The sequence below is a fragment of the Octodon degus genome, unplaced genomic scaffold (assembly GCF_000260255.1).
Source record: "Octodon degus isolate 3935 unplaced genomic scaffold, OctDeg1.0 scaffold00016, whole genome shotgun sequence".
Taxonomy (NCBI): domain Eukaryota; kingdom Metazoa; phylum Chordata; class Mammalia; order Rodentia; family Octodontidae; genus Octodon; species Octodon degus.
Window position 1 is genome coordinate 16931880 of NW_004524592.1, and position 21977 is coordinate 16953856.

Consider the following 21977-nt stretch of genomic DNA (forward strand, 5'->3'; position numbering starts at 1 on the left):
CACTAGGTGTGAAACTTGGGGATGGAGGCTCACTAGGGCCAGGGAGATAAAGAAGCACAAAGAGAGAAAGAGGCTTGAGAGGAGCCTAACAAGGAAACATTTGATTGTGTTGAAAAATGGGAAAAACAGAGTTTCAAAGACTATAGATGTTTATAGATGTATATAAACATGTTTGTTGTTTTCTTGGTTTTTGTATTTTTGCTACTTTCTAAGACTAACATAAAGGACTTAGCATGGAGTACTGTTTTAAAATCAAGTCCCAAACAGGACAAGGAGGGTAGAACAAAAGTACAGCAGATAGAGTTTAAGCCCTCTAGTTTTGTTCAATTAGATAAAAAAGGAAAAAGTTATTTTAAATTGTGAAGAGTTGATTCCAAGCAAAACAGTGCTGCCTGGGGGAGGGGCAAAACCTGGGCTCTGAGAAGCCCTCGAGCTCCAATCTTAGGCAGACACAGCTGGGATTCCCCAGCTGCCCGTCCATCTGTTTGCTCCACCCAGCCACAGAGGGTAGTGTGTACCACCAGCTACAGTCCTGTGCACCTGGTGCTATGTAGAAGGGTCATGACTACGGTATCCTGTGGCCTTGGCATTGGCCATGCATGTTGCTGGCATCACAAATTTGTTATGCTCAAGATAGTGTCTGTGGTGAAAATCTGGGCAAAACCGAAACACTCCATGGGTTTTATGGAGCCACAAGCTGCAATCCTGGCCATGGCAGCTCAGGAAAGTTTTGTCGAGTCACGGATCAAAACTAAGTTGTAGGTCTTCATGAATCTGCACCTTTTGAAACCTTAAAAGAATTAACACAAGCTGTTGCTACTTATGGCCCTGCTGCTCCCTTTTCCTTGAGTTTCGTAGAAATGCTATGACAACAGACTATGGCCCTAAATGATTCAAAAGGAATAAGTTTTTTGGTCTGAGAAGGTCAATGAAATCCCCTCAGGATTTATCCTGAGATCCTGTACCTCAGATTGTAGAACCTTTATCAGTGCAGCCATGTGGATGAGTCACGGCCATTGCTTGGCCAATGTGCTCTCTGTGAAAGCCTGAGAGAGTGTCTTCTCCCCATGTGACTCTCCTTAGGCACACTCTACATCATCAATCACTTTCCTCTTTGGCCCCATAATCTTCTTGATCAGAAAATTTGGGACACTACCGAGGTACATGATGTTACAGTACAAGTTCTCATATGTCCTGAGTCTTAATTGACCTTAGAAGGTTAGGGCCAAAATGTTGGCTTTCCTTGTAGCCCTCCTTTTTCTCTAATTTTGGTCTGCAAACTTATGTTGTTAACCATCCAGAAGACAAGCTTATTGTTATTATCAAATGATTTAGGCTATCAAGCTTAACCTCACTATCTCACTGCATTTCAAACATCTTAGGCATAATAAGGAACAGGTATTTTTCATCAAGTATTGATATGTTGAACTTTAAGTTCCTACATAATATGATAAAAAAATTTAAAAATTAGCTTATATTTTAAAAATAGGATAAAGAATTCTATACTTCTCATGTTTCCACATAAGTCCAAAAATCTCACCATATACAACCTTGAAGCAGGACAGTCCCACAATATTCCTTTTCCTGTCTCTTGCTTTCATTCACCACCCCCTTCTTCTTGAACATCCACCTACCGGAGAGACATCTTAGCAGTAACTGGCATGTCATGACAAGCCACCCATATTCAGAATACCACAATGACAGACACACCCAACATGAAACCACTAAACATGTTTGAATCCAGGAGATTATTGTGGAAAGATAATTTCTTTTTTAATATTGAGGGAACAGGCAGCTCACTATGTGGGGTTCACAACTTAACAATTACAAAAGATTTGATAATTGGAAAGGGTGCTTTTGCTAGCATAAACAATCAACTGACATTTACATTGCAGCTCTGTTAGCGAAGAAGAGATCAACATTTAGAGCCTGGAGGGAACTCCCTTTTGAGAATGAAACTTCCCTTAAATTGGCATCTATTAGGCAAGGCCCTAATGATCCTTTCCAAGATTTTGCTGCAGGTTTGTGGCAAGCTACTGAGATTATCAATGTCAGAGAAGCTAGCAAAATAATAGTTCAACAATTGGCCTTTGAAAATAAATTAAATGGTGTAAAGAGGCTTTAAGAGACCAGAAACAGTGGACTATACTGCTTGAGATGATTCAGATTTGTGTGTATGTTGGCCCTTCGTGCTCACAAGGCACTGCCTTGGTGGCAGCTGTTACTCAGGTTATTCATCCACAGTCTGAAAAAGGGGGAAAAGTAAGGTCATTTGTTTCCATCATGGAGATAAGGGACATGTAGCCCAAAACTGTTTTGCTACACCATAGACAACACAGCCTTTATCTGTTTCTTCAATAAAACCTTCCATTTCATATGATAGATATAGGGTACCATTGGGCAAGTGACTGTAAATCTAAAACTGATGAGAAAGGCCAGCCCATTTAGGAAAACTTCCCATGGGTTGACCTTGGCCCCAGAAAACAATGGGGCTTTCCCCTCCTCCACCACAAGCATCTTTGATCATTGGTGAGCAACAACCGACAGTAGAGGCTTGGACCTCAGTTCCTCCTCCAGATTCCTATTGACTCCTGGCATGGGGCCCCAACTTATTCCTACTGGAGTCTGTGGACCTTTGCCTCAGAGTACAGTGGGAATCTTGTTAGGCCTCAGCAGTCTCATTTTAAAAGGTCTCCAGGTTTTGCCTGGTGTAGTTGATGCTGATCATACTAGAAAACTCAGAGTTATTATTCAATTACCCAAACCATTGGAAAAATCACTCCAGGTACTCTTGTTGCTCAATTGTTCATGCTTCCCTTGGAAAAATTTTAAAATTTATTAAAAAAAAAACAACAACAACAACAACAAAAAAAAAAACCCAATTCAACTGTTTTAGGTCTCCTAATACTTATTGGGTTCAACAAATTAAAATCATTCAGAGCTGACTATTAAAGGAAAAGTATTTAAAGGACTATTAGACATGGGTATAAATGTTTCAGTTATTGCTCAGCATCACTGGCCTGAGGCATGGTCTTTGGATGTGGTCACTACAGATTTACAAGGGAGGATAAAGTTTTCCTACCCTAGCAGAAGTTCTAAGTTGCTAATTTCCAGGGATGTAGAAGGCCATTCTAGATATTATTCTCTATGTCCACTCCCATATACTGGTCAATCTATCAGCTAGTGACATACTTCAGGCTATGGGAATATTTTTGGCCAGTCCTTACTCCCTGGTGGCTCAGCAGATGTTACAATAAGATTTCTGTCCCAATCAAGTGCTTGGTAAAAATAATCAAGGGGGGAAAAAACCCCCTTTCTGCATAGGACATTTTCAGGAGGGGCGTTGGTATCTTTTCCAACCCCGTGGATGGCATCCATGATAACTTGCAAATCTAATGACCTTGTTTAGTTTGATCAGTGGCCCCTGAACTCATACACTGTTAAATGAACAGCTGATGACAGGGCACCTAAAACTTTGCAATAGCCCTGAGAATACCCCAATTTTTGTAATTAAAGAATATATATCAGGAAAGTGAGAATTGCTATAGGACTTTCAGGCAGTCAATCATACCATGGAACCTATGAGAGCACTGCAACAGGAATTGCCCAGTCCTTTAGCTATTCCTTTACATTTTTCCTTATGGTGATTGATTTAACAGAATGTTTATCTCCTATCCATCTCAACCATGAAGGTAAAAACGTTTTGCTCTTAGTTGGCCCTCTATTAGTATTCAGGCCCCCATATGCTGTTTTCAATGGTGTTGTCTACCACAAGGCATGATATATAGTCCAAACCTGTGACAAGAGTTTGTGGCTGCAGCCATTCAATCAGTTCAATAGGCCTATCCATTGGCGTACATTACCCAGTATATAGATGACATTCTCTTGGCACATGAATCCATATCCACATTACATCAAATGTTTACTCAATTAGATGATGCCCACCACAATGCAGGTTTAGTAATAGCTACTAAAAAGATACACACTATGGTACCTTTTTCATATTTAAGACACCTACACCTTATTCAACAGAGGCAAACTGTGCCCCAAACTGCTCAGGTCCAGGTTAGACATGTTGCAACCCTAAATGATTTTCAGACTGTACTTGATAACATTAATTGGCTACACACAGCTCTTAAGCTAACTATCTATGAGTTAAGACCTCTCTTTGACTTTCTCAAGGGAGACTCAGCCCCTAATTTAAAAAAAAAGGAAAGAAAGAAAAGAAAATACACTAAAGGCTACAAATGCCTTAATTAAAGTTAATCAGGCTCTTTCTAAGGCTAAGCTCTCCAGAGTTAACCACTCTTTGCCAACTTTTTAATTATTTTCCCAACTCAGTACATGCCCACTGGGTTTTTTTGTCCATCTCAAGGTCCCTTACAATGTCTACACATGCCACATAGTCCACATAAAACTATTATTCCCTCAGATGCTATTAAACATGCTTCTGCATCGCATGCCACTTTTCATCAAAATGCTTCTGGCTTCCACAAACAGTCTCATTAGACTTCAACACAGGCCCAGAAAGTTTTTAAACAATGTTCTTCATGTATAAAACACTATTAACCTTTTAAGTTCTACAAAAGATGAAAGTACAACAGCAAAAAGCCAATTCCATCAAACACATACAAAAAGGCTAGGAAGCGTCTTTGGAGAGAGCTCCATACTGGACAATGGAAGGGACCCAGTCCACTAGTAACCTGGGGGAGAGGATATGCTTGTATTTCTTCCAGAGACTGCTAAATGACCTATTTGGGTACCAGAGTGGACTATCAGGCTATATACCATGAAGTCAGATCTGGAAAAAAAGTTAACAAGGAGGAGGCCAAATCCAACCTGGGGCCTACAATAAAGGAACTGACAAAATGAAAATCTAAGGTCTAAATAGATGGGAAAATATATAAGCATAACTTAACTAAATTTTACCTGCATTAGGACAAATAATACAAAACATACATATTAGAGATAAAAGACTATTCCTCTCAAAATTTTTTGATAAGAGATCTTCACTTGTAAAAAAATTACAAAACCTGACTAGTCTATTAATAATTATATAAAATTTTCCCCCCATTAGAGTTACCATAGGTTAATCTGGCAAGAAATATGTAGTTGACTGCACTGATAATTTTGTATAGATGGTTGTTTGTGTGTATCGTGTATTTGTCTATGTGTCATTCTGTGAACAGTTGTCCCTTCTCCCCTTTTTTTTTCTTTTTGGTCATTTGTTCATACTACAATTTGGGGTATAGACTTAAAAGCATGACTTTTCTTAAGTTACCAGCTGGTCTACATCATATCAAAATTGGTTTATACAGTAAATCAAAAAGTTTAAATTAATTAAGCAAAAATTCCTTAGAGTAAAAAAAAAATTTTTTTTGATTCAGAGAAGAGTCCTATTGATGAGTAGGAGGTGTGGCCAACCTTTCTGTTCATTTACAAAGATCTCTGAATACTATCAACTCTCTTAGGAGACAAACTCAATAAATTGGTCATTGGTTCAAAGATAAAAGTCATTCAAAAAATTACAGTAGGGTTTCTCTTAAAAATGGTTTTGGATTCAACTAAATTTAAAAACAAAGATTTACACATATGTATGGTAACTCATTTGCTAATTTCACACTGTCTTACGTATACCCGTGATTCCAAGTGTACAGGTCTTCTAAAATGTTCAACAAAAATTGCTTATTTTTGACTTTCTTTCAAATTCCTAATAAAAAATAAAAAAATGGGGAGAGGGAGAAAGAAAAATCCTTGTGATGTATGTCTCATTTAAGGATAATCAGTTAGGTGAAAAATTCTATGTATTAGATAGAGAAGTTTGGTTAAAAGGGCTATGTTATGTCAAATGAAAATGTAAGTATGTCACAAAATGTCAGGATTGTTCTGATACAATGTTGTATGTGATTTTATTTCCAAATTTCTCTGTAACAATGTGCAATTGTTAGTTTCTAACATTATGTAGGGATTTAAATATTAGAATATTGATGGTGGTTGGAAAATAGCTGTTCCATTTTATGTCTAAGGTGTTTGATATTCAGGTAGCTACTAATGTTAAGCTCAATGGCTTCTGTTACAAGGTAATGTCATTCACCTTCTCTTCTGGATGTTTAACAACTAAATTTGCAGACCAAAAATCAGAGAGATAGATGGGCTAAAAAGATAGCCAATATATTTGCCCTAGCCCTTTAAGATCAATGAGGGCTGAGGACATAAGTTAACCTCTGCTGTGACATCCTGTAACTCAGTTGTGCCCCAAATTTTCTCATCAGGGAGATTATGGGGCCACAGAGGAAAGTGACTGGTGATGTATAGTGTGCCTAAGGAGAGTCACCTAGAGGAAAAATTTTCTCTCAGGCTCTCACAGAAAGCAATTTGGTCAAGCAATGGATGTGACTCATCCAGATGGCAGACACTGACAGAAGAGCTACAAGATGCTGTACATGGTTCCAGGGTAAACTTTCAGATTTGACTGACCTCACATAGCAAAAGTTACGTTTGCAGTTATACAGGTATTGCTTTAACTTGGTCTTAACCATCCAGCATAAGCGTTACCATGACAGCCAAAGCCCAGGCCTGGAGCATGAGAGAGACCTTCCACCTGCTTGCCCATGTCTTGGATCCCTTTTCCAGCCGAGCCCAGACCCAGTGTGCTGCAGCAGGAAGAAGTTGAGAACAGCAGCCAAACCCAAGCCAGGCACATCTGGAGGAGTTAGAACTTGGTAGATCTAGACCGGTAAGCTGAGACACTTTGCTAGACCTTGATCTATAAGAGCATCCTCTCCCTTTCTCTCTTAATCAAGAGAGGGTGTAACAGGTAACTGGGGTGGACTAGTCTGCCTGGAAGACCCCATGTACATCAAGGGGAGGTGATCAGACAAAATTTAGGGGAATTAATTTAAATACAAATTCCTAATTTAATATCTGCTTAGCTACACAGACATAATATTTGCTCTTATGGTCTAAAATACAAACCTATTAGTTATAAACGTTTGTCAGTTGCTGAAGATTATTACCCATTAATAGTGTTCCTAATTATAGTTCTGTGAATACAAAACTGAAACTGCCTTAACCATATAATATCTCTTGGATAAGAATGTCAGTAGGTGCTAAGGAAATAATGGTACCAAAGCTCTACAACAAAGGTCAGAGGACAGCGCTATACAAGCTGACAAAGACAAGGACCAAAATGCATTCTCAGGTCCTGAGACTACCCAGAACAAGTGCAGGAGACACTCACTTAGAAGAAATTGGAAATCACACACCTGAAATCTCTGAACTAATAGTGTCTGGGGTAAAGAAACAACTGCAGAAATGTACAGAGGAATTCAGACCAGAAATAATCTCTGAAGTAAAAAAGGAAAGGATAAGTATAATGAAATAATTACTAAAGAAGACACTGATAAAAAATAGAGGAGGATAGAAAAATGATATAATCCTTGAATGAGCGATACAGGAAAGAAATAGAATGCATGAAGCAGATTCAAAGAGATATACAGGAAATTAAAATCTCAATCATAAGCTGGCAAAACCATTTGAATGAAAGGGAAGATAGACTTCCAGACCTTGAAGACAATATTGCAGCTAGTGAAAAGGCAAGAAAAGGTCTCTTAAAAACAATTAAGATGGAGGAAAAAATTATCCAACATCTGAAAGATGATGTAAAGATGAAAAAGGCATCAAAGAGAAAGAAGGAGTCAACACAAATGATATAAAAAGAATATGGGTAGAAGTAATAGCAGAAATTTCCCAAATATGGGGAAACAATCCGATATTCAGGTAAGTGAAGCATATAGAACTCCAAATAACATTAACCCATTTAAAAACACACCCAGGAATGTAATAATTAAGATCCCAGAAATCCAGCGCAAGAACAATATAATACAAAGTGGAAGAGAAAAGCAACAGATAATATTTAAAGGAATACCCATCAGAATAGTGGCAGATTTCTCTTCACAAACCAACAAGTCAAAAAGATCATACAGTTAAGCACTTCAAGTCTTCCAAGAAAACAAATTCCAGCCCTGACTGCTCTACCCTGCAAAACTCTCTTTCAAGTTTGATGGAGAAGCAAAATAATTCCATGACAAAGAATAACTGAAGTATAAAAGCCAACTTTACACAGACTACTAAAAGATATCCAAGAGAGCAACCAAAATGACCACAATTACATGAATGAGAATGGAAAGAACCCACCAAATGGGGCAAACAATTAAACGAAGGAGAAAAAGGGGATACAAGAGCAGGTAAATACCATGTCAATCATAAATCAACATATCTTACTTATAACCACCAATATAAATGGACTCAACTCACCAAATAAAATAAATAGACTGGCATAATGGAATAGGAAGCAAAATCCAACAATATACTGCATAAAGGAAATACACTTATCTCATAAAGAAATTCATAGGCTGAAAGTCAAAGGATGGAAAACAATACTATATACATTAGCACCTCAGAAAAAAGCAGGGGTAGAATCCTGTTCTCAGACAGTCTCAACTTCAAACCAAGAACAATCAAATGAAATAAAGAATGACACTACATACTGGTAAAGGGAAAAATCCAAGAGGAAGAGGTAATAGCCATAAATATGTATGCACCAAACATGGGAGTACCCAACTATATAAGACAAATCTTAATGGACATGAAAAATCTAATAACCAATAACACAATCTTAGCAGGAGACTTAACACTCCCTTATCACAAAAACATAGGCCAAGAAGACAAAAAATTAGCAAAGTAGTACCAGAACTGAACCAGAGATTGGAACGAATGGAGTTAGTGGACATATACAGAGTATTCCACCCAGCCACAGATGAATACACATTTTTTTCAGCTGCACATGGGTTATTTTCTAAAATAGACCACACACTAGTCCATAGGTCATGCTTAAGAATATGCAAGAAAACAGAAATTATCCCATGCATATTATCTGACCACAGCGAAATGAAACTGGAAATAAATGAGAAAAGAAACCACAAAATTCACATAAATACATGCAAAATCAACAACACCCTCCTCAGCAGTAAATGGGTTACAGATGAAATTAAATAATATCTACAATTCAATGAAAATTCAAGCACAACTTATCAGAACTTATGCGGTGTAATGAAAGCAGTTCTTAGAGGGAAATTTATAGCAGTGAATGCAAATATTAGGAAAAAAGAATGGGAACAAATAAATACCCTAATGCTGCAAATCAAACGTCTAGAAAAAGAGGAAAACTAACGAAAGCCCAAAGATAGGAGGAAATTATAAAGATTAGAGCAGAAATTAATGCAATTGAGACATTAAAACAATCCAAAGAATTAAAGAATCAAAAAGCTTGTTCTTTGAAAGAGTAAATAAAATTGATAAGCCCCTAACTAACCTCATCAAAAAGAGAAAAGAAAAAACCCAAATTGAAGCAATAAGGAATTAAAAGGGTGAAATTACCACAGAAGCTGTGGAAATTCAGAAGATCATTAGTAGCTATTTTGAGAATCTTTATTCTCATAAAATCAAAGACACAGAAGAAATGGACAGATTTCTAGAAAGGTACAAATTACCAAAACTGAATCAAGAACACATAAAAACTCTCAATAACCCAGTAACAGCCAATGAAATACAAAGTGTAATAAAAAAAGCCTACCAAAAAAGAAAAATTTGGGTCACAATGGATTCACAGCTGAATTCTGGAAGAACTTTACAAAAGATATAATACCAGTACTCCTCAAACACTTCAATGAAGTTGAAAAGGAAAAATTCTCCCAAAATCACTCGAGGAGGCAAGTATTATACTGAAACCAAAACCAGAGAATCATTCCAATGAAAAAGAGAACTTCTCGGTCAATCTCCCTCATGAACATAGAATCAAAAATCCTACAAAATAGAATACAGAAAATCATTAAGAAGATTATATACCATGATCAGGTAGGATTCATCCCAGGGATGCAAGGATGGTTCAACATTCGAAAATCTATAGATGTAAACACTATGTCAATAGAGCCAAAACCAAAAACCACATGATCATCTCAGTTGATCCAGAAAAGGCTTTTGACAAGGTGCAACACTCATTTATGCTGAAAGTCCTACAGAAAATTGAAATAGACAGCTTCTACCTCAATCTGATAAAAGGCATCTATGACAATCCAAATGCTAACAAAAAGGTAAGTGGGGAGAAACTGAAATCCTTTACTCTGAGATCAGGTACAAGACAAAGATCTTCTATGACCACTCTTATTCAATATAGTTCTGGAATCCCTAGCTAGAGCCATTAGACAAAAGAGAGAAATAAAAGGTATAAGAATAGATAAAGAAGTTAAACTATCATTATTTTCAGATGACATGATACTTTACTTGAAAGACCAAAAAAAAAAAAAAAAAAAAAAACTCCACCAAGAGGCTATTAGAATTAATTCAGAAATTCAGTAGCATAGCAGGATACAAAGTCACTACCAAAAAGTCAATCGTATTCCTCTAAACAGATAAGAAAAACACGGAGAGGGAAATTCTAGAAATAATACCTTTTGCAATAGTACCACAGAAAATGAAATACTTAGAAATTAATCTAACTAAAGAAGTAAAAGATCTATTCAGTGAAAATTACAGTACTCTGAAAAAGAGATTGTAGACAATTTCAGAAAATTGAAGATATTCCCTCCTCCTGGATAGGAAGGACCAACATTGTGAAAATAGCCATACTCCCAAGACTGTTATACAGATTTAATGCAATCCCTATCAAAAAACCACCAACATACCACACAAACCTAGAGAAATCTTTCCTAAAATTTATTTGGAACCAGAAAAAAAAGCTACAATAGCAAAGGCTATCCTGGGCAACAAAGGCAAGGCAGGAGGCATTACAATTCCTAACTTGAGATTATACTATAAAGCTACTGTTATAAAATCAGTATGGTATTGGCAAAAAAAAAAAAAAAACCCGAGGATCAATGGAATAGACTAGAAGATGCAGATACTTCTTCAAACACACTCAGTCATCTTATCTTCCACAAATGGTCCAAACAAGCTTACTGGAATTAAGATAACCTCTTTAACAAATGGTGCTGGAAAAACTGGCTCCCTACTTGCCAAAAACTAAAACTTGACCTACATCTATCACCATGCACTAAACTAAAGTTAAAATGGATTAAAGATCTAAATATTAAAACAGAAAGGCTAAATCTCTTCGAAGAGAAAGTATGTGGAAATCTTGAAGACATAGGGGTAGGCAAACAGTCCATGAACAAAAAGCAAACTGCATGGGAAATACTTGAAAGATTTAATTGGAATCTCCTCTTATTGAAAGTTTTTGCATGTCAAATAACCAACAGAATGAAAACACAACCCATAAATTTGGGGAAAAAAAAAACCCTTACCTAATATGCACTCAGACAAAAGTCTTCTATCTAGAATTTATAAAGAAATAAAAGCATTAGGGCCCCACAAATTAAAGACCCAATCTAGGAATGGGCATCTGAGATGAATACACACTTCTCAGAGAAAGAAATACAAGAAGTAAATAAATACATAAAAAAATGCTCCACATCACTAGCCATCCATGAAATGCAAATTAAAAGAACATTGGGATATCATCTTACCCAACAAAGAATGGCTATCAAAAAGAAATCAACCAAGAACAAATGTTGGAGAGGCTGCAAAAAAAAGGAACCCTTGTCTACTGCTGGTGGGTTATGTAGACTTCTGCAACCATCATGGAAATCAGCGTGGAGACTCCTCAAAAACTAGGACTGGAAATTCCATTCAATCCAGCTATCCCCCTACTGGAAATTTTCCCAAAAGAAATGAAAACATCATATCATAGTGATATATGTGCACTTATGTATATAGCAGCACAATTTGTAATTGTCAAATCTTGGAAACAACCATAATGCCCTTCACCTGAGGAATGGATGAAAAATGTGGCTTTTTTATACAGTGGAATATTACTCAGGTATGAAAAAATAAACTCAAAGCTTTCATATATTTAAGTGGATGCAACTTGAAGATATACTTATAAGTGAAATAAATCAGAACAGCATATTAAATACCTTATTTTCTCCATAGTGTAAGAACTTAAAACAAGAAATAAAAATTGAAAGGTCAAACATGGTTAAATGGAAAGTGAGAACTTTAGGATTAAACAATGAAGAGAGAGGAAGGAGAAAAGTTAGGTAATATGACAGAGGCAAAACCATACATATATTTAAACAAGAGGATTAAGGTAATGTTCCTAAGAATCTCCATCAGGCTTTTGAAAATAGCAGTTAATGGGTAGAATTCTCACCCTGACTTACTCTATATGCTGATACCTGTGAACTAAGCATATACACTGAGGATAGCAATATGTAATACTAAAACATGCTTGAAATACCTATCATTTTGGTCTTCTAAATGCATAGTGCTTCTAATGTCATACCAATTATTGCTCTACATTTTTTAAAGTAATTTTTTGTTGTTGTTTTTGTGGAACAAGGGATTAAACTCAGGCACTTGTGCTTGCCAGGCAAGTGCTCATTCTACTGAGCTATCTTCCCTGCCCCTTAAAGTAATTTTTTTAAAAAGGCAATAAAAGAAAACAATAGACACAAAAAAGTGTCATAGAATTGTCTTGCTACAATGTTGTATATGGTTTGATTTTTAAAATTCTGTGTAACAATGTGTAATTGCTTTTGTCACATTCTGGAGGGATTTAAATTTTAGAATATCCATAGTTGCTGGAAAATAGCAGTTCCACGTTATGTCTTGGCATTTGATATTCAGACAGATGGTGATGTTAAGCTCAACTACCTCTTTTACAGGGTAATAATATCATTAATCATCTCTTCTGGATGGTTAACAACTAAAGTTTGCAGACCAAAAATTAGGGAAATAGAGGGGCTACAAGGATAGCCAATATTTTGGCCCTAGCACTTCAAGGTCTGTGAGGACTCTGGACATAAAAGAACCTGTACTGTGACAGCCTATAACTCAGTAGTGCCCCAAACTTCCTTATGAAGGAGATTATAGGCCATAGCGGAAAGTTTTTGACTATTTATAGTGTACCAAACGAGAGTCACCTACAAAGAAAAAATTATCTCAGGCTTTCACAGAGAGCGAATTGGTCAAGCAATTGCCATGACTCATCCAGAAAGCTGAAACTGACAAAAGATCTACAAGGGGCTGTACATGGTTACAGTGTAAATCCTGAGGGGATTTGACCAACCTTGTCAGATACCAAAGTTACACTTTTAGCTATATGGGTCTTGCTTTAAATTGGTCTAAACCATTCAGCAGAAAATTATAACTATGAGATATGAAAAGTAAAGCTAAATTAATATGCTGAGCTATAAAAGGCTCAAGTCAACAACTTCGGCCATTTGTCAGTTGTGCTGAGAACTCACTACTAATATGGACTATTGGACCATATTGGGTTATTTTTCTGAATTCAAGTAGTACAATCTTTAAACTGGTTTCAAGTTTGATTAGATCCTTTAAAGACTTCTCCAAATATAGCTTCTCTAACAGCAATGGAACCCCCATCTCTGAAAAAACAATGAAAAAGGGGGATATGTTGGGAGCCATGAAGCTAGGAAATTGATCAAATATGTAGGTGGGATGTGGCCCAGTGCCTAAAGCAAACAGGCTACCTCACTCCTGAGATAAACAGCCTGTCTGGTTCAAGTCAGCTATTAATCACCAGGCAACCTTGTGGCATGTGTTACTAACTTCACAAATGTGTAAATAAAGGACAGTTTTTTTGTTAAAAAAAAGAAAGAAAAAAAATGTAACCATGATGTGTAAAAAGTAATGCCATATTAACATGCTAAACTGTAAAAGCCTCAAGTCAATAACTTCTGACAATTACTAGCTGTGTTAATAATTTACTACTATTATGGACTATTGGACTATATAGGGTTATATTGTTGAACTCAAGTACCTACAATCTTTAAATTGGCATCAAGTATAAAAAGGTCCTTTACAGACTTCTCCGTACAGCTTTTCTAACTGCAATGGAACACTCATCTCTGACAAAATAACACAAAATGGGGGATATGCTGGGAGCTGCAGGAAGGTAGGAAATTGGTCAAATGTATGTGGGTGTGGTTGGGCCTCAGTGCCTAAAGCAAACAAGCTCCCTCAGTCCTGAGAAAAACATGCTGTCTGGTTCAAGTCAGCTATTAATCACCAGGCAACCTTGTGGCATGTGTTACTAACTTTGCAAAAGTATAAATAAAGGATAGTTTTGTCATGCATTAGAGTTAGTCTTGCCCATCAGGTGGACTAGTGACCACCTAGTCCAGCTTTTTTCTTTTTGTCTATCTTTCTCATTCCTGCTGCCATGTCTCCCTGGGTAGAACTGTTTGCAGTAAGATCAATGGATCCCTACAAAGGCTAATACCTCCAATATAAACAGAATTCATAAAACTGAGAGGCTTCATAATAAAAGACCTAACCAAAAATAGGTAAGCAAAATGAATTGTATCCTCACAAAAGAACCACAAAGGACCAATAAATACATGAAAAAAATACTGAAACTTGCTGGTCATCAGAAGATTGCAAAGAAAAGCAACCCAAAGATTCCATCTTACCCCTGAAAGAATGTCCATTGTAAAAAAAAATCAAATAGTAACGAGCATTGATGACACTATAGTGAAAAGAATCTCTTTACACTGTTGACAGGAGTAGAAACTAGCATAACCACTCTGAAAATAAATGTGGAGATGCCTCACAAACCTAAAGACAGAAATTCCACTTGAGCCAGCTATTCTCCTATATATTTTCCCCAGCGAGTCAAAGACATCATATTACAGTGATCCATGCATACCCTTGGTCATAGCAGCACAATTTATAGTAGCTAGTTCTTGGAAGGAGCTTATCAACAGATGAATGGATAAACAACATGTGGTATATACTGAGAATGGTGTAGTGCTCTGCTATCAAAAAAGATGAACTTTATTCACTAAGAGGAAAATGGATGCATCTCAAGCCCATAATGTTCAGTGAATTAAATGAAACATAAAATTTAAGTATGGGAAGTTTTTTCTTATATGAGAAACCCAAAATGTAAACTTTGAGCAAATAAAAAAGAGATTGAGACAGGGTGTGGTGGCATGTGCCTGTAATCCCAGCTCTTGGGAGGCTGTAAACAGTGGATCACCATGAGTCTGATCTGGTAGTGAGACACTGAACACCTAGTAGACCCTTCCCTAAAATACGAGAGAGAGAGAGAGAGAGAGAGAGAGAGAGAGAGAGAGAGAGAGAGAGAGAGTTCTCAAATAGGTAGGTGATCACTGGATGGAGGGAGGGGAGAGGGAGGAGAGGCATGGAGATTGAGAAAGGTATCAAGATGCATTACATACATATATGAACTTCCCACAAAGGGACATGCTAATACAAAATAGAAAAGACAATTATTTACTTACACTTATAATTTTTCAGATTAGGTATAAAAGGGAAAAGCTGTACAAAGAAAAATTGTTCTTTCTAAAACTTTGTTCTGTTTGTAGCTGTCTAATCTGTAACTGTTTCAAGGCTCTCCAATTGCTTTCTTGACTCTTGTAACCATGATCATGTAATGGAACATTGAGGACACTTGATTGTACTAGGCTTTGTGGTCAGTAATCTAGTCTTGCAACTGAGGGTCATTAATCTAGCCCCATAACTGATGATCTTTCACTGATAGCCAATCAGAAGAACTTCCAGGTTGTCCTGTCCCACCTCTGTAACACCTGTTTGTGCCTCATATAAGACTGCTGGCTTATGGCCACTCACCACCTAGCTTTTGTTGGAAGTCATGCCAGCCAGGACCAAAAGTGTAAAATAAAGCTGCTCACTGCCTCCTGACTTCCTCAAGGGTTGCTCCTTCCATGGACTCAGTTTTGCCACAACACGAATACAGTGGTGAAAAAATGAGATGCGAATAAGACAGGCAGAACTTCTGCATTAGCTATATCACTTATTTGATGTATCTGCTTTATGAAATGGACATACTATGCATGCTGTACAAATACAGTATGAATTTTGTGAGCTACAAAAGAACTGTAGCAAATAAATGTTTGTGTTGATAGCACAAAAAATACTGAGTTCTATGTATTAATATGCACCTAATTCCATGTTAGTCTTTTCCAGTTTAAATCTTTTTCACTTCTTCCATAATTCCATACATTTTTCTATCATCTTTTCCCCTTCCTGTGAAGGATTCAATTTTTCATAACGTCGATGGTCCCACAGATTCATATCACATGGTAGGTAAAGATTCCTCCTCTAAGAAGAACAGCTTTGTCTAAATATTATGTCAGTATGGTGAAGTAAGAGGAAAAATGCAAGCAAATTCACATTCTACCCACTCCAGGAGAAATCCATCATTGAGGAGTCAAGGTTTATGATATCGATTTACTGACATGTACTAGCCATGGGTCACTGTGTTCAAGGCCATGTATTCAGTTTGGCTTTTTATTGCTTTTCACCTATAATGTTTGAAAATGCACAATATTGAGTATAAGAGGTGAGAATTCTCTTTCAGACCTTTACATTAAATTCTGGAATCCAATTCAGGTGTAGCTTTGTACTGATTGGAGTGGGGGTGGGGACAGCTGAGAGAAGATGAAGCTAGCTAGGCTCAGTCCTGAGCAATCAGAAAATGAATTTCTGAAGCTTACTTGCTATTTGTGTGCAACCCTTCCCAATATGGGTAGGGAAAGAGAACTGCAGTGCTGGCAACCTTTTAGAGCTTTAAATGATAGCAAACAATCTGCTACAGCACGCACAGCTACGTTTGCCACCACTGGAATGAGGGATGAAAAGGTAGTATGTTTGGACAGCCTCAAGGCCTTAAACCAAATGTCATCAGACACTTATTTTTATTTCTGATTGTCCCAGCATTCTTGAGTTAATAATAACCTACACATGATACACTGCCTCTCTTTTTCACTCCTCATGATGGGTTAAATAATGATCTGCAAGGGTGTCCTTATCTCAATCTTTTGTGTGTTAATCTGTATGTTGAAGAGGACTTTGCATATGTGAGTAAGAATTTTGAGGTAGAATGATTATCCTAAAAATGCTTATAAGAAAGAGACAAGAGTGTCAAACTAAGAGAGAAGGTGTACAGATGAAAGTCAAGATCAAAGAGCAGAGAAGATGCAACACTCATGGTACTGAAGATCAAGAAGGGCACAACAAGACAGGAATGCAGTTGGCATCTACAAGGTGGAAGAGTCATGGAAGTGGATTCTTCAAAACTCTAAAAGAAGTTGGACTGGCCAACACCTTGACTTTCCCCCGATCTTAGATTTTTGTCATGTTGAAATGTAACAGAGTACTGTGTTATTTTATTCCTGACTTTGCAGACACTTATCATAACTGCAATTTGAAACTAGCATACTGATATATGTTCTCTAAAAAAATGCACAGAAAATAACTTTGTTTTTCTCATTCATACCATTTCCTTGAGGTAAGCATCAATAAAGTCTCTCATCTCATCAGGATTCCAGTCTTTCTTGTGGTTTTCAATCACTTGAGCAACAAACAATTTTAGTTTGTCCCAGTCCCTGAAGAGAGTGTGATGAGGTCCAGGAAGGTATTTCATTATCCGTGGAAAGAGAGTGTAGAGCTAATCAAGAGAAACAAAATAATTGTTGAGACAACATAGTGCTGTTTTTGCACTTTTTGTGATAGTCTTCTCCTTTCATCTCTTTTCTTTGCTCATGCTTACACTTCAGAGTCACCTTGGACATATCTTTGCTCTCTCATCTCTATTATAGGAATTCCAATACACCATCCAACTACACTCAGCCTCAGACCACCTATCTCCACCACACACATGCTTGCCACACTACTGCAAAGCACCACCTCCCCCTACCTGGATATGGGCATTGTTTTAATGGTTTCCTGATTCCTTTCAACCAGTTCCCAGGTTATTGTTCTGTATAACTGCCAGAGGATTATTCATCATTTTGACCACATGATTTTATGCCTTAGCTCTCAACTGTCTAGTTGCTTTACATTACATTTAAGACCAAAGTCATTCCTTGGGCCTATAAGCCCTACAGACTGCTGGTTTACTTTCTGTCTCTCCCCACTATCCCAATCACAGAGGCCACCCTGGTCACATCAAAGACATTGTTCATTAAGGCTGTGAGTTGCTTTTCTCTCTGACTAGAAAGCTCTTCCTATGAAATCTGTATTGCCCCAGCTCTTCACCTCACGTAGGCGCTCCTCCAGTGTTCCTTCCCTGGAGCCCTTTCCTGAGGATCCAGTGTGTCTTTCCAACCTTTATTCCCTTTTCACTTATTTTCCTTCATGGAAATATTGCTAATTGAGTGCACATATTCTTGCACAGATGACTGTATATGGTGGTCTCGACTAGTATGATACAGTATGCACTCAGGTGTGGCTTGGTATTTTATATAGAAATAAATTGCTGGTGAGAGGAACATACCCTGGGAAGAGTACAGGAGAATATAATACAAACATCTGGACTCAAAATGAGACAGTCATGGCTGTAACTATTTGGCTACACTTCAGTTATAATAGATTGATAATAGTTATAATCATAGTAATTTACTTTTTTATGTATTTAGTACAGGGTTTCACTACACAGATCTGACTCATAGTGATTCTCCTGTTTTCAACTTCCCAAGTTCTGGGATTACAGGCATGGGCCACCACACTCAGTCTCATTCGCAGTCTCAGGTTGTCCAGGGGCAGGGCCGGCAAGGCACGCTGGGGCTGGGGATTTAACCCAGTTGCTACATTCTGTCTAAACAGGTGCTTTAGTCTGCTGAGCTATCTGGCCAGCCCTAATAATTTACTTTTAGATCTTTTATTTAACTAGCTTCTAGTTAAGGGGTGCATCCTGGGTGAGGTCCTAGACTGATTGACAGGGATACATATGGTACATAACACAAGAATGGAAGACTGTGGTCTTACTTGCTTCCACATTCACATCAGCTTTCATACATGTTTCTCCATTTCATTTTTATGGGATTGTTGTGAAAATTGCCAGAGATAAAGTGTGTGCAACTGCCCACCAAAATGTCTGGTATACATGGGCACTCCAAGAAATGTTTGTTAGCCCTACCCTATCACTCCTTTGTTGTAAGTTACGAGTCAGTGCCAAAAGAAATGATGAGAAGACCTGATGAATGTAGCTTCAGAGGTCTCACTGAGATTAGTCTCTCTCCAAGTGAGCCCAGAGCCTCAGAACCATCTCACATTTATTGAGGGGTAAAGGCAGACTAAGGAATGTGCATAATTACCTAAGTGAATACAAACTACTATCTCTACTGACTTCCACCATTTGCCTAACACTAGGTTCACACAAATGGTAGCCGATAACATCCCAAGCAAGGGATCAAAGGACAGAGCACCTGCAGGAGAAGCTGTTATCTGCTGCCTTGGGTCCCAGCTTACCTGGAATTTGGAAACAGACAGCAATCCTCCTCGGGCTCGGTCCAGTGTTCCCTACTCTCTTGGGACATCAGGCTTTTGTCTCAAAACTGTATCTCTACACTCCTTTTATTTCCTTCCCAAGGATTTCTTCTTCTCTAAGTACTCACTAAATTCTCTTGATGTTCTCTCTCTCTCTCTCTCTCTCTCTCTCTCTCTCTCTCTCTCATCATTTTTTGTTGTATTTTTAGGAAAGGGTCTATAGTGTGTTCAGGGTCTCACTACTACATCGGATTCAGTGATTCTCCTGTTTATAGCCTCCCATGTGCTGGGATTACAGGTGCGTGCCTCCAAGCCCAGTCCCAATCGCAGTCTCAGCACTCCCTGGGGGCGGGGCTGGCAGACCCAGAGATGGAACACCCAGCCCCTGAACCTGCTTGCAGGCTATTTAATCTGCTGAGCTATTTGGCTGGCCCTTCTAGCTCTCTCTTAATAGGAGAAAAACAAATGGAACTGCTGGACTGGGGACTTCCATGACTAGGAGCGAGAACAAGGAACACAAAGCAACTGTGACAATAATTAAGATGGTTCACATTTATTTTGCCCTTTCCATTTTCCAGGGGACATCCTAATCTAGCAACAAGTGTTCTTTAATGGGTCATGAAGCTCCAGGAGAAAAATGCTTGTACATTCATACAGTAGAATGTTATTTTGTATAGAAAATATAGATGAATCTCACAAACACCTGCTGAATGTGAAACTGCTCATAGAAAAAAAAAAATGTCTCTGAGGGAGAAATGATAAGATCATGTATGGTGGAACTTAGACTCAAAGTTCCAATACTACAAGGGCAATAGAGTTGTTTGTTAAAAAGACCAGTATAGATTCAGGTCTTGTAAAATTCTGTAGTTGACATGAATCATTGAATTATTTTTGTATATAGTAAGTATTTAACAATTAAAAATGCTGACTAGACATGGTGGTCACAACTGTAAATCCAGTACTCAGGAGACTGAGGCAAGACAATCATTGGAAGTTCAAGGTCAACCTGACCTATCCATTGAGTTCACAGTCAGCCTAGAGTACGCAGCAAGATCCTGTCTGAAAAAAAGGAGGAAATAAACAAAAAAAGAAAGAAAGAGAAAGAAAGAAAGAAAATTCTAAATTTGGGATGGGAGTGTAGCATAGTTGTTAAATTGCTTGCCTAAGGCTGGGGAGATGGCTCAGTGGAACAAGCGCTTCCCTGGCAAGCACAAGGGCCTGAGTGCAATCCCTAGTTCTGCCAAAAAATAAACAAATCCTAGTTGTGCTTTACCAAAATTGCTTGCCTAATGTGCCTGGGTTCAATGACCAATGCAAAAAAAATGAAAGAAAGAAAAAAAATAACTAAATCCAATAGATTGATTTTAAGTTTTTTTTTTTTTTTTGTTCAATTCAATGTTAAATTGTTGTACTGTTGGCCCAAATGGGAAGAAAACCTAAAGGAAGAGGCCATGCAAGCCCAACACCAGCCCTATACTCCTGCACAAGATGCAGGAAGGGACATGCTTACTTGGCACAGAGGCGCCGATTCCAAGTGAGTAACCTCATCCAGTAAGCTCAGCAGCTCCTGAAACTGACTGTCCTGGTAGTCGAAGCGCTCCCCAAAGATGATAGAGCAAATTATATTGGAAACCGCATTGTTGATCTTGAAGTGAGGGTTGAAAGGCTGTCCTGCAGGTGCAGAGGAAGGAAGAGATGGATCCTTCAAAAACCATTGATTTGTCTCTATTTTCTAAAGAGATTTTCATCTGTATACCTACTAGGGAACCACATTTGAAGCTCTAACCACAGCATCTAAGATATGGTAAGGTCTTATTTAATGTCATGGTAATTAAATTTATGATCACTGTTTAAATTTAGCAACATGTTCAATGCATTTGGCATGGTGTCCCCCTTGAGGTCAGCATCATTAGAAGGTGGTCACTGTTCTATGCCAGTGCCTGGCACAGTGATGAGCATAGGGGGTTGCATTTAGGCTCTTTTTTTTTTTTTCTGATGCTGGCTTTTTTATAAAGAATATTATATTTTTCTTATAATTAATATAAATCTGTTGGCTGCTTTGTATCTGGATTTTTAAAGTGATGCAAACAAATAACCTCCCTTTGAAGCCATATATTTGAAAAGAAAACTTTGAAACTATTATATTTTCCTATGTACTTTTTAGTTTTTTAATGCTGTAGAAATAGGTAATTTGAGTTTTTGTTTTGATTTTGGGGTTTTCTTGTAATTTGATTTAAACATACATATTACAGTAGGATTTTGTCCAAGTGTAAAGCACCTGTATTCGCTTTTATATTAATTATGTGATTTTGAGTTTGTATCAAGCATCTGAAACAAACTAAAATTTAAAATTTGCAATAAAAAGAATAGTATAATTTTTCATTCTTCTTTTTTATATATACATATTAATATTATTGAGAAAGAAGTAGCAATGAGATACTTTCAAAACAGGTTAATAAGGCAGTCATAATTGTATATTGTTGTCTTTGTAGTAGTTATTCATAGCATAGGATGCAGACATAATATCTTGTCTAAACACTATTAGTTCAAAACTTTCTTCTCATTGAACAAAGAGAAAGTGG

The 21977-nt window shown here is 37.5% G+C and overlaps 1 protein-coding gene across 1 annotated transcript in view; it reads right to left on the reverse strand.

Moving 5' to 3' along the window:
- LOC101568222 (cytochrome P450 2J2-like) overlaps positions 1 to 21977 on the reverse strand; it is a 55252-nt gene that overhangs the window by 14036 nt on the left and 19239 nt on the right. Inside the window, exons 2-3 of the mRNA XM_023710064.1 lie at positions 20906 to 21066; positions 17405 to 17575 (exon numbers count right to left, since the gene is read on the reverse strand). Coding sequence (XP_023565832.1) covers positions 17405 to 17575; positions 20906 to 21066 — 332 coding nt within the window. The remainder of the gene's footprint in view (positions 1 to 17404; positions 17576 to 20905; positions 21067 to 21977) is intronic.